This window comes from Solanum stenotomum, chromosome 10 (genome assembly GCF_019186545.1).
Source record: "Solanum stenotomum isolate F172 chromosome 10, ASM1918654v1, whole genome shotgun sequence".
Classification (NCBI taxonomy): domain Eukaryota; kingdom Viridiplantae; phylum Streptophyta; class Magnoliopsida; order Solanales; family Solanaceae; genus Solanum; species Solanum stenotomum.
The window spans coordinates 7,149,332-7,163,169 of NC_064291.1; the positions used below are offsets into that span (position 1 = coordinate 7,149,332).

General features: G+C 31.4%; 1 protein-coding gene across 1 annotated transcript; it reads right to left on the reverse strand.

Annotated features, from left to right (window-relative positions):
* Positions 1 to 786: 786 nt before the first annotated feature.
* On the reverse strand, positions 787 to 7,888 carry LOC125843281 (probable cinnamyl alcohol dehydrogenase 6). The gene is made up of 6 exons (XM_049522504.1): positions 7,743 to 7,888; positions 7,501 to 7,614; positions 3,334 to 3,561; positions 2,551 to 2,839; positions 1,405 to 1,558; positions 787 to 1,010 (listed from the first exon to the last, which is right to left on the reverse strand). The coding sequence occupies exons 1-6, from the start codon at positions 7,835 to 7,837 to the stop codon at positions 802 to 804; spliced, it is 1,089 nt and encodes a 362-aa protein (XP_049378461.1). The 5' UTR covers positions 7,838 to 7,888; the 3' UTR covers positions 787 to 801.
* Positions 7,889 to 13,838: the final 5,950 nt, after the last annotated feature.

Sequence of the window (13,838 nt, forward strand, 5' to 3'; positions counted from 1 at the left end):
TCTAATTTAAAAGTACTAAATCATGGTAAAGTTAAGTTTAATAGGTATTAGTTACATGACTAAATATTAAAGGAAATTAAATTAGGTTATGTATTTTAATTGTCTAAACCAATGTAAAACTAAAGAACAAATATTCAATATTATTGTCGTGTTGAATTGATTTTCTTTTTGCATTAGTATTAATTTGATTTTGATTAAGCTTTATTATAGTTAATTACAAACATCTGTGGATTATAATCTTTATTGGCCCATTCATAATTCTAAGTTTCAAACTTGAAATAATATATTAAAAGATAAAAACTATGAAAAAGTATAAGAAATATTTAAAAATTATATCAAAGTAAATATTTTTATGTATAAAATAAAATTTCAAAATTATATATATAATGTCGGGTTGGTTTGGTCTTGGGTTGGTTTTTTTTAGTTAAAACCAAACCAATCCAAATATAGTCGGGTTTTTTTCTTCTGGTTGACTTGATTTGCGGTTTGATTCGATTTTCGGTTCGATTTTGTACACCCCTAGTAGGAAGCCTTCAAATAGGAACATAAAAATGGGATAGAATGACCACTTATAATTTCAACTTAAGTCTAATTTGTCACTCAAATCAAGAGTACACATAAAAAGCTACATACAAGAGAAAGCACAAACAATTTTTTTAAAATTGATGTCTGATATTCATATTGAGACTCCAACAGATGTGAGAAGTCCCAAAAAACACACAATTTAAGATGCACAAAGTAGAGATAATAACAATAACTCACAATAACAATTTCAAACAACTTGAACAAGAAACATAGTCTCTAAAGCCTTGATGAATATTGGTGGGCAGCTACATTGAGGACAAATCGAAACTTAACATCATTCTTGGAAAGCCTATCAAAGGCTTCATTAATTTTGTCAATTGAAACAAGCTCGATCTCACACAAAATGTTGTGTTTTCCACAAAAATTCATCATCTCTTGTAACTCCTTCACACTTCCAATAATGCTACCCCTAACAACTTTCTTGCCTGAAACATTTTTTCAAAAAATAATTAAACAACTTGAATATAACATGAATGTTTTATACCTCCAAAAATATTGCCGCACTCGTGTCGGATCCTTCAAAAATACACTATTTTTGGAGATTCTGACACGCACCTGTCGATATTTTTGAAAAGACTGAACAACATATGTTTTATATAATAATAGTAATTTTAGGGGATATCTTGTATACCGTTTTATGGAAATCCAACAACTTTGTGCCCATATGGTTATATGTATTTAGAACATTTGCTAAACATCTATAAATATTTGACTGTAAACTCTGTAATTAGTGTAGTATGTTAAATTGAGGTCTTTATAGGAATTCTTCAACTTTAAATTTTGAATTCGTCTATAAATAGTTCAATGAAAAATATTTACCATATATCAAAGGTGTAGCTGGGACTTCAATTGGCTGAGCTGGTTCTCCCACAATTGATATAGTTCCATTCACTTTTAGGAGCTCAAGATAAGGCCCTAAAGAATGCTTTGCTGATACTGTGTCAATAATAAAATCTAAACTTCTTCTGTTCCTCTGCCAGCCACCAAAAAGGGGAAAAAGGAAAATAGAATAAAATAAGTACTAAACTTTCAATTTATTGTACTAAAGAATAAAACTAATCATTGTATATTGTATCACGAAAAATTATTTGTTACGAGGGACATAAATTAAAAACCAACATAAAAATAGGGGCAAAAGGTCAAATGACCCGCTCTTTTAAATGGAGGATTGAGGTAGGGTAGGCTAGGCCGTTGCAATCTCCAGCCTTGGGTTGGTCAGCCCGTTTTAACAGCTTTAATCACATTCATAAAATAATTATATTGAGTGTTGTAAAAATATGACACCTTAGTATAATCAATCCAAATGCATGCTAGCTCATAAGAGGATGATTGCCTAAGTTCATTTGAGAAGACTACTGGTCCGTTCCACATTGATTGAGACTTTAACCCATTCTAACATCTCCTTCACGCCCATGTCCAACTATAGCGTGGACCAAGAGTTCAAATGAGGATGAACCTGACTTTGATATCATGCAAAATTAGGTCTTGGGTCTAAGTCACATCCCAAAAGTTGGCTCAAAGGGAAGAGGATTGCCCAAGGCTTATAAGGAGACCACTCATCTTATTAACTATCGATATGAGACTTTGTCATTTTTCAACATCCTGCCTCACGCCAAGGGTTGGACATCTGGTGCGTGGGGAAATTTAATTTGGGGCCTAACATTCGGTGAGATGAGTTCTGCTCTAATATCATATAAAGATATGACACACATGAGTCTAATTTAACCCGAGGAGAATTGTCCAAATCCATATAAGAAGATGATAGGTCTATTTTCCCAACCAACATGAGACTTTAACCCACTCTAACAATTGTAAACATGTATATTGTCAGCAACTCAACTTATACCCTATATTTTAATTTATTTGACTAATTTTTATTAGATGTTTAAAAAAATTGATTTATCTCTTTTTTGACAACTTTTCAATTTCAACTTTCTACGTGACATGTGCACATAGTTTACAAACCTGCATTTGTTTGAGGTCTGTGCTCAAGATAAAGCCATCAGCATCCAATTTCTCTTTGGCATCTTTTTCTTTAGAAGGAGAGGTGCTAATAACAGTAACATGATTACCAAAAGCCTTCCCAAATTTGATAGCCATATGCCCAACACCACCTAAACCTATTACAGCCATATGTTTGCCTGGTGACTCAAATAAGTTGCTATTTTTCATGGCAGTGTACACTGTCAAGCCAGCTCCCATTAGTGGTGCTGCTCTATCCATAGGCAAGCTCTCAGGTATGTGCACTACATATCTACATTTTAAAAAAAGAGAAAACATTAGGGGTGTATTCGGTACGAAGGAAAATAAGTGAATTCGTTGTTTATTTTTCTATGTTCGATATTTAAGCAAAAGATATTATAGTAAAAGTATTTTTATATAATATAGACAAATATGACGTGGAGTGATAAGGGTGGGGTAGGGGTGTGAGGTAGTGGGGATGAGAGCTTAGGGGGTGAATAAATTAAAGCATCATGATTTAATAGGACTTACTCACCTTTCAACTTGTTAGTCTGATTTTGATTTGACAATCATCTTTAAAATGTTTATTTTATTCTAAAATGATTTATATTCACACAAACATTTATGACTTATTTTAGACCATAAATTTCAAAAAAAAAAACTACGTGTCAAGTTAAACTATATCATATAAATTGGGACAGAAGAAGTAATTGTGATGACTTTAAATTTTATGATCTTAAACAAAAATACGTAAAAATGTACTAAAATGTTGTTTAATCTTTTTACCTGTGATCAACAACCATGATAGTGGAGTAACCACCATAGGTGGGAGTGTCATCCCAATGAATGCTATTATAGACAGGTTTCATTTGGTCACAATAGTTCTCTTGGAAGCTATTGCAAAGCTCACAATCCAAACATGTAGCTGCTACATATCCAACTCCTACTCTTTCACCTACCTTGAACTTTGACACATTGCTTCCCACCTTAATTACAATTCCACTAATTTCATACCTAAAATTATATATATATACATAAAGAAGAAAGTTGTAAGTTTTATGCACTGATAGTGTAAAAATATTCATATAAATATTTCCTTCGTTTCTATTTAGCTGTCATAATTTTAGATTTGATCATTTTCTGTAAGAAACTAGGTAAATTTATCATTGTACCCCTATTTATAATCTGTTTGGCTTAACTTTAAAAAAATAGCTTTTTGAAAGTAGTTTTTAAAACTTTAATAACTTTTAAGTTAAAAAATGAACTTTTAAGTCAATCCAAACAGACTCTTAGTGTTTTCTTGAAGTCAAATTTTTAATAAATGAACATGAAATAATTTATTATGATTAATTAAATTGACAAATGAACATGAATTAATCATTTAGTTTTTCTGTATTGGTTAAATTTATATTTTCAAAGCTAATAACTCACAAGGATAAAATAGGAAGAATGATATCATTTATATATTGATTTTGTGAAATGACAAATATTAAGGAACACATATTTTCAGTAAGGACGACATGTAAATAGAAACAGAGAAAGAGTATGTCACTAGCTTTAATCTATATATAATATAAAGCTAGGTAAAAGAAAAGTGATGTGGCATCTCTCTTTGGCAAAGGATTCTATTTATCCTTTTTTTCTCATTTTTTTTGACAATTTTTTCTATTTTAAAAATTATTATTGTACAAAAATGAATGTGTCAATTACTACTCCACTTATTCATATTATGTAATTGTCTTTATTTTCATTACTCTCGTGACTTTTGATAATCACAACTCCTAATTCATATTAATAGAGTCATATTCATAATATCTTTTGGTATTCCATATTATGTCCTATAAATAGAGGCATTCGAAAATTTTGTTACAAATGAAATGATCAAATTTATATGTATAGTTGAGCTAGGGATTAATTAGGTGAAACTTGCTCATCTTTTTGACCAAGAATCACAAATTTTATGATTAATTAAATTGACCAATGAACATGAATTAATCATTTAGTTTTCCTATGTTTGTCAAATTCATATTTTCAAAGCTAATAACTCACAAGGATAAAATAGAAAGAATGATATCATTTATTTATTAATTTTGTAAAATGACAAATATTAAGGAACACATATTTTCAGTAAGGACACATGTAAATAGAAATAAAGAGAGTGTGTCGCAACCTTTAGTGGTAGATCAATCTATATGAGAACTATCAATTGGTAGCCAGTAAAAATGGTAACTTATAACTTGCTAATGTAGATAATTAAATTCAATATAATGTAACAAATTTGTTATATGTATGATTAGTGTATATAACTTAAATAATAATAATAATAATAATAATAATAATAATAAGGGAAAAGGGTAAAAAATGCCCTTAAACTATGTGAAAGGAACAAAAATGTTCTCCGTTTATAGTTTGGCTCAAAAATGCCCTTATCGTCAATACTTTGGTACAAAAATGTCCTTACAGTCAATACTTTGGTCCAAAAATGTCCTATAGTTACAAAATGAGTCAAAAATGCCCTTTTTTTTTAATTAATATATATTTTTTCTTTTTAAACACATCTTCTTCCTAATTAAAATATTATTAAAGAACACAATTCTTGTTTTCTTTCTTCTAAAATCACTTTAACAAATAAAAATGTAGGAAATATTTTTTTTCTTCTTAATCTCATTTTATCAATTAGAATAGAATAACTTCATGTACCCTTTCGACATATAATATATGTCATATATATAAGATCATAGTTTATCCATCATTAATTTATATTTATATAACGATAAAAAATAATGATAATAAAATAAGAAATATTTTCATTTTTTTATTTTTTTCTGAATTGAAGTAAGATAAACATTTGCTAATTTAAAAAATATATTATTAGAAAAAGAATGTGTTAAAAAGAAAATAATAATATATTTATTTGGAAAATGAGCATTTTGGCCCATTAAATAAAAATAAGGGCATTTTTGGACCAAAGTGTTGACGGCAAGAGCATTTTTGGACCAAACTACAAACGGAGAGCATTTTTGTTCCTTGTGGCATTTTTGAACCAAAGTATTGACGGTAAGGATATTTTTGAGCCAAACTATAAACAAAGGGCATTTTTGTTCCTTTCACCATTTTTGCCCCTTTTCCCTAATAATAATAATAATAATAATAATTGATAAAAGAATAGGAAAATAATCATGTAAGGAAACTTTTCAGCTAAGTGTTCAGTAGATATGAAAATATAAGCATATTTTCAGAAAAACAACAACTTGATCAAATGCTAAACTTGTTAAAGTTATCCATGTATTCTACTCCCTCCTTTTCAATTTGTGTGGTATATAATCTCAAAATTTAAGAAAAAAAATAGATTTTTAAAATTTGTGGTCTGAAATAAATCTTTAATATTTTTCATTAAAGGATGAATAGAGAATTTTGAAATTAAACTAATTTTAATTATAAAAATGTGACAACTTTTTAGATCAATTAGATATTGTGGGCTTTGACAAGGAGAAAAGACCAACTATAATTCTTATTATGGTTTTGTGACAAACGAATTTGTCATCTTTCTTTTTAAAGGTCATTATAATATTAAAGAAACTCGCAAAAAGAGTTTTAGCTAGGTTATATTTGTCCTATCCAAATAGTGTAAGAAATGATGTAATGATCCTAAGTTGACTAATTCAACGTTACCTTAATTTGTACATTAGCTTAATGGTTTTGATTAGCGTTTGATAAATAAAAAAAACTGGATTACTTTAAGAATATTTATATGTTATTTAGTAAACTATTAAGAAGACGGATATGAATGGAGAGTGGGGATTCAGGGGTGGCAGGGGGTGGGATGGTTAAGGGGTGAAGATCGAGTGAATGAGTGAGTGGGAAGGAGACAATAAACTTGGAACATTATTTATATAACTTGTTTTCTTTATTTCTATTAGAAAAGTCATTTTTATTGTCAAATACCCCTACATATAACGTTATTGTCACACATTTTTCTCTCAAATACCCCTACATGCATGCAGTTGAGATTAAATATCAAGATCGACTTGACTATAAGGCAACTAAAGCAACGGCTAAGGGCTTGAATTTTTTGGTGTTCTCATTTTTTTTAAAGATGTATTTTATGTAATTGTAAGTATCATTTCTTACGTGACTACCTATTTTGTCGTCTCATCATTTATATCCTGACGATTAACATGAACCTATATTATTCTTCCTTTTTTACCTTTTTTAATCTCCTTTCACTATTTTTATTCTCTTGTTATTGAATATTCGAAAGTCCAAACGGTCAAACCTTCTGCGTTATGCAAAATCTATTGTTGCCTGTTTATAAAATAATAAAAATAAATTGCTTTTTAGTGTCTTCATCGAATTTCAAGCACTGCAACAAGTCAACACTATTTCAATAGCATTATATTAATTTATTAAATTCAGCGTAAATTATTCGATATCAGTACATCAACTTCTCAAATTCTTGAGTGAAGTTTTACTATTCTAACTTTATATTATATTTTTTCATTAAAAATTTGCATTGTTTACATTCTTACTTCATAAGTTCTGTGTACATCCAATTCATTGTAGAGCTCACTTATAGGATTATACTGAGTATGCTATTGTTATTCAATTTATATATGTCAACTTAGAAATATTAAAACGACATAATAGATAAATATGTCATTTAACTTGGCTTCAGTTTGCATCTATGCCCTACAACTTTGTGTGTGCATAAATAAGCACTTAAATTTGTATAAAATTGAACAAGTAAACATATGCGTCCCATATTCCTATATGTATTATGCCATGTAGGACACATGTGTCTACTTGTTTAATTTTATACAAATTTAAGTGTCTATTTATACATACCTAAAATTGGAAGGCATAGATACAAACTGAAGTCAAGTTAAACGACATATTTATATATTATACCTGTTAAAAAGGATTACAAAAATAATTGTCCATAAAAATAATTACCCAGGGACAATAGGATAGGTTGTGTTGCCCCAATCATTCTTGGCAAAGTGTACATCTGTACGACACATCCCACAATACAAGATCTTGATGGTCACATCCTCAACACCATTTTCTCTACAATTAATTTTAAATTGTTAGAATATATTTTCAAAAACTAGCTAGGAAACAAAACAATATACTATATAGTACTATTGTTGATGTTATAATAATGTATGTACTAATTAAGATATGTTATTATAAACCTTCTCTTGAACATAAATGGTGTCAACTTGCCAGAGGAGTCATGAGCAGCCCAACCAAGAGCACTTTGTGTGAATTTTGGAGTTGATTTGGCCATAGGAGAAATTGTTGGAGTTGTTAAAGATTTGAGTATTGAGGGAGAGAGTGGCATTTTGAGTTTGTCTTTCTATTTTTATAGTGTTACATTTGTTTTTTCTTATAGAAGAGGAAGCCTTTCTTTTTATAGAGTTTTTTAGGTAGTTTCGGAGGGGGAGTCAGGATTTCAACAGAAGAACGATTTCAAGTGATTATAACTAGGTTTCAGATTTTAAGTAATAATATTTATATATATTGAATTAACGAAATTCTTACTTTCTGTAGCCCCCATCCCACCACTCATGATTCTCATCTCCACCCAGAGGCAGACCCATCCTATAGGGTAGGGGTGCACGTGCACCCGTTAACTTTGGAAAAAAATTATATGTATATGTATGTATCTATCTTTAGAACTGATATAAATTATGATATAATTAACTGTGCATCCATAAAGAGTATAGGTGTGTCGTTGTGTTGCTAATACTAGCTAGAGGAACCACTAATGAGACCTGATCAGTTCGAATCTAGCTACAACGTTATTTCATTATTTTTATTTTAAGTTTATCTTAGAGCTCATACATGAGCTAAGGTAATATTGGTGCACCCGAATTCTCCACATCCCACGCCCCCTATCCTATAGATTCACCTTTCATAGTATTTATTAGATTATATACAAATGGTTTAATATATTCTCTTTGTTTCAATTAGTTTGAGTTACTTTTTTTTAATCTGTTTAAAAAAGAATGACTAGTTCCCTTTTTAGTAATTCTTTAATTTTCAAATGACATACTTAAACCACAAAATTAAAAGATATTTTGATACATTTGACCTATTTTTAATTTTAAATCACATGATCCGAGAGTCTTTTTTATTTTTTAATTTTTTTTTGTTAAATTAAAATAAGTCGGACAAATGAAAACAAAGAAAATAACATTTTTAGAAAAACAGATAGGAAAAATAGCCTATAGACTCGAGCGACCAGCTCATCAAAAACATATTGGCATAGCAAACACAAGAAATAAATACAAAATTCTCTATTTGTTTTTTAAAAATATTTTTCTTACACATCCTTAATGATTAATATATTGCCGGACCCAATTAAAGTCAAGTATATATCCATGGAGAATTATCCAAATTTGTGACGTTTACAAGTCTTTGCTGAATGATGCACTTTCTATGTCTCAGTGACATTTTTTTTTCTCAGGGAGTCAAACATTTTAAGTTTGATTGGAATTTGCGCGTGAAATTTTTAAATATTTTTATAAAATGAAATTTATATATTTGTAAACTACGTAAAAAGTACTATAAGTCACAATTATTGACAATTTAAAATAATTAAAAAATATATGAAAAACTCACAGTAAAAAATAGATTTGTTTAAATCTCAAAATTCGAAAAATACCACATAAATTGAAATGAATAAAGTATCTCACAGATGTGCTTCTTTATTTTTAAAACAAGATGTCTAATTTATATAATTCATTTTCTTATCTAATTAATTCTAGAAAAATAATATATTTTTATATCTAGTAAATTATTTATAACTTATAATCACGTAGATATCTCTGACTTATTTTAAATATTAGATTCTTTTGTCTGACTAGTTTTCTGAAACTATGTATGTGTATTATTCCCTCGAGGCTCGAATAAAGCACCTGAAAGGAGGATTAGGTAAAGGAATTTAATAATTGACTATGATTATATTTGGTACGGGTGACTGTGCTAGCTAGCATGAGTTCAATATACGTGACACAAATAAAATTCGAAAGTTAGTTAAATTTTAATATAATTTTTAGATATATAGAATTATTAATATTATGATTTATAGTATTTTTTAAATAACATATGTTACTTTATTTGTCCCAATTTTTTTTCCTTATAAAATTTCAAGAGTCGATTAAAGTTTGTATAATTTTAAGTTGTTAATTATTATGATTTATATTACTTTTTACGCCATCTTCAGATAATATATGCTACTTCCTCCATCTTCAACAAATCGATCGTTAGGTAAAATGAGACTTTCTATAATTATGTAGCAATTAATTTAATAATTATAATATAATAAAATTTAAAGTGACAATCAAAACAAATATGATATTTAAAACATCAATTTAATACAATAACCATCTAAACAAGAAGTTTGTGTAATGACTCAAACCATCGTTATTTAAATGCACCTCGTGCAAAGTCTTAAAATTTTGGTGTCAAATTTAAATTATATTGAGTTAAGTTATTCATGAGTTGAGTAAAGCCAAGGTAAGTGTTCCTTTCAGATTCTTTTCAAGCTTACGTTATGTTTTAGTATTCTCCTCGCATACTCGTACATTCAATATACTTATTCCATTTGGCCTGCATCGTTTTATGATGCAGACACAGGTAATCAGGATCAGCATCCAGGGTCCTGTTGATCCAGTTGAGCACTCAGAGTTAGTTGGTGAGCCTCATTGCATTCCGGAGGACTCCTTTTACTTTGCTTTTAGTATTTCAGTTGTTAGGATGATCGGGGGTCTTGTCCCGACATCCCTCTTTGCTTTAGAGGTTTCATGGACGAGTAGTTATAGCTCTTTAGTCTTATTCATTTTAGATGTTGTTTAAAGACTTGAGTTTGCCTTATTGGCTAGTTGAATGCTTTCTTATTAACATTCTTGAGTTATATGGGTTTATCTTTGTTAAGTTAAGTCTTCCGCTGAATAAGTAAGCCAGGCCAAGGGTTCGCTTGGGGTCAGTAATGATTCTCGAGTGCCAGTCCCGCCCAGGGTATAGGCTCGGGACATGACATACATACATACATACATACATAGTGCCTGAAGGCCCAAGCACGATATCTCCTGACAGTCTACAAGACATTACATGAATAAATATGGATCTAACTACTCAGCTAAGAAAAGTAGCTTATCTGGGCGCCAAGCAGCTGTTGAAGAATTTTGAATGCACCCCTTTGCTCCTTGGGGCGAATCCTGACGAGCGTTGACCGAAAATCGGTGGGTCTTGCCCTTCTTTGTGCGAAAATTCCTCTCCTCTATTGCCCTTGAGCTTAAAGTGGTTTAGGAGAATTTAGAGTAACCCTTGCTTGTTATGTTGGAAAGAAAAATAAAAGATATTGTTTTATCTAGGGTATGATTTCGTCAACACCGCTATAGCGGCCCTACATGCACTATAGCGGTGGTGCCATAGCAGGAGACATCCATCCATGACAGACTAATGTCAACTCGGATAATTTCAAATTTAATAATTTCGTCGTGTGTGGAAATCTTTTAAAACAATAGAAAGCAACTCAGTTTGTTAAAGAAATGTGATAACAACTCAACTTACTCATATAATAAAGTAATATAATACTATGGGAGTTTCTCTAACCGACAACCATCACTATGAGCCTAAGTGATGATACAACGTCTTTCCCACGCTGCCAGAACTGTCCTATACTTTGCCGTCATATAGAACGCCTTAACTAAGTGGATCCACTAGTCTATGTAAAAAGCACTAAGGAATCATCTAAAAAGTATGATCATTTTCTACCCATGATGACTACATGGTTTATGGACACTTGAGTTATTATGAACTCACGTCCCCATATCGGTGCCCAATACTACTCCCAAAATATACTCAACTCATATGTTTTAGAAACAAAACTCTTTCTTTAGTTTGAGATAATTACTCAAAAACTTAGCTCAAAAGCTCTTCTTGGAAATCGGTGTTTCCCTTCTTGTTCAAATGTGAAAACATTTTAACTCTTGGGAATACTTAGTTTCCGTATAATCTTTGAAGTATTGAACGTTTTTTTTACTCTTTACTCAACTCAAAGCTTAAGTTTTAAAACAAAGTTAAAACGTTTGTGAAAGACTTTTGGAAAACTTCATGAACTTCTCTTGACTTAACTCTTAACCTCTTGACTTGACTATTAACTTCTCTTGATTTGACTCTTAACTTTCCTTGAATTGAATTATGGATTCAAGGATTGAGATTTGTGATAGGAAATATCTCATGATGTTTAGGAGTGTTTTTAGATAGTTAAATATGAGAAAAGATCAAGAAATCATTGTCTGGAAGCAAGTCCGCGACGCGAAGATGCATTTAAATATTTGATCGCGAAATAAATTTTAAGGCAGAACGGTCCGTGACTACTCCGCTCCGCGAAGAAGGTTTCCCCAAATTTGAGGAACAGGTCCGCGACGTGGACCTGGTGCCCAGATTCCCCCGACTTTTCCCTTCTTCATTTTTCCATCCCCAAATCGCCTAAACTCGACTATTTTTCTCGACTTCTCTTTAGATTCAGGTACCCAGTAAATGTACCCAAGAACCTAACTCAAAACAACTCCAAAACTCAACGCGATAATCTCCAGAACTCCTCAATTCAGCCCAATTCAAGAACGAAAATAAATTCGAGAACACATATCAAGAACATCAAACTTTCAACCCTTTTTAGGACGAATTTCACTGAACTAAACATGATTGACGCATGGGTGAACGAACCCAACACTATGACAGTCTCACATACCTCGTAGGGATCACCCCTTGACGAAATCCACAATCTTAGCTTCAAGAATTTGACGATTTTTGCTTCTTCTCCTCTTTTCTCTTCTTCCTTTCTCTTCTCTAAAAACCCTAACTCAATATTGTAAAGCGTAAACTGACCAAGTTCAATTTAGATCCCAACTAATTATCAAAAACGAAATTAAAATAATAGGGTATGGAAAAGACCAAAACACCCTTCCAAAACCCAGATTGGACTTTCCTTATCCAACCAACCCAACTTCCAATGGGAATATCTCACTCATACGAACTCGGAATCGCGCAAACTCGGCGGAGTTGTAAAGATAATTCCAAGATCTTTCCTACGGTATCTGGAAGAACACCTAACTCATCCTGAGCTAGGAGTTATGGTCATTTGAAGTTGACCAAAAACCCAAACCTAACATAACTTAACAAATTTCCAGATTTTTCATTCTTTCCTAAAATGACTATTTCCAATTCTAACTCTTTCTAGTTCTTTCAATTAGCGGGATGTTACAATGTATGTATGCATGTATGTATGTATGGATACCTGTGGTTAGGCGGATGATGAACCTATTTAGTATTATTGACTTTGTGATGGTTGTTGGGTGTTATTCCGGGAAGAACATGTGGATAATCGGACTGTGATCAGGAAACATTCGGAAGGGAATCCTTCTGATAAAGGATGATTGTTGTTTTTCTGTATATGTTATATGTGCTTGTTTATTACCTCGTTAGTAATGCATGCATGATACATGATAAGGAAATTAGTTGAAAGGACATAGTGTGAAATGCAAGATATTGTCAATCACATGTAATGTATGAGTTACATGAATGTACTGGTATGATCACGATTCTCTGTAGTTGTGTTTCGTTATATTTATATAATATTAGGGGATCAGGTGCCACACCAGTGCATATATATGTAGTGGTGTGTGTTGGTCTCTGGAGGGCTTGGTTGGTGTGTTTAAACACTGGGTGATTTCCTTGTGCGGATTGGGATGATGTATTAGATGCGGTGGGCAATGATTGGGAGTTTTTAGATATTCAGGCTAGTCTATGCTGGTGGTTAAAATTGTTTATGTTTGTTATTAAATTGGGGTTACTTATTTGCATGTGGTATAAGGGGAGTGTGTAGTGTGTAAGATAAGTTGTGGTAGATTTAGTAGTCAGGTGTTTGGAGAAATGTTATATGATAGAAGAGTTAGGTCATTGATCTGATTGGAGGGGGTGGGGGGCGGGGGGGGGGGGNGGGGGGGGGGGCGTGGTAAAATTGACAGCGGAAGGGATAAGGTGTATTAAGTATTGAGGTAGTGATACTTATAATGAAGGTGGTGCAGGTGTGAAATGGGGTACTGATTTTATATTCAAGTTGCATGTTTCTTGATTATTGCATGATATTGTGTGGTGAGTTTGGGTTGATCGATGATGTCTATCATTGTTTGTGTGTTGTTGTAATCTGGTTGCATGATTGAGTGATGTTTCATAGAAGAAAGTTATGATGCTATCCGACAACTTCTACTCATCTTTTC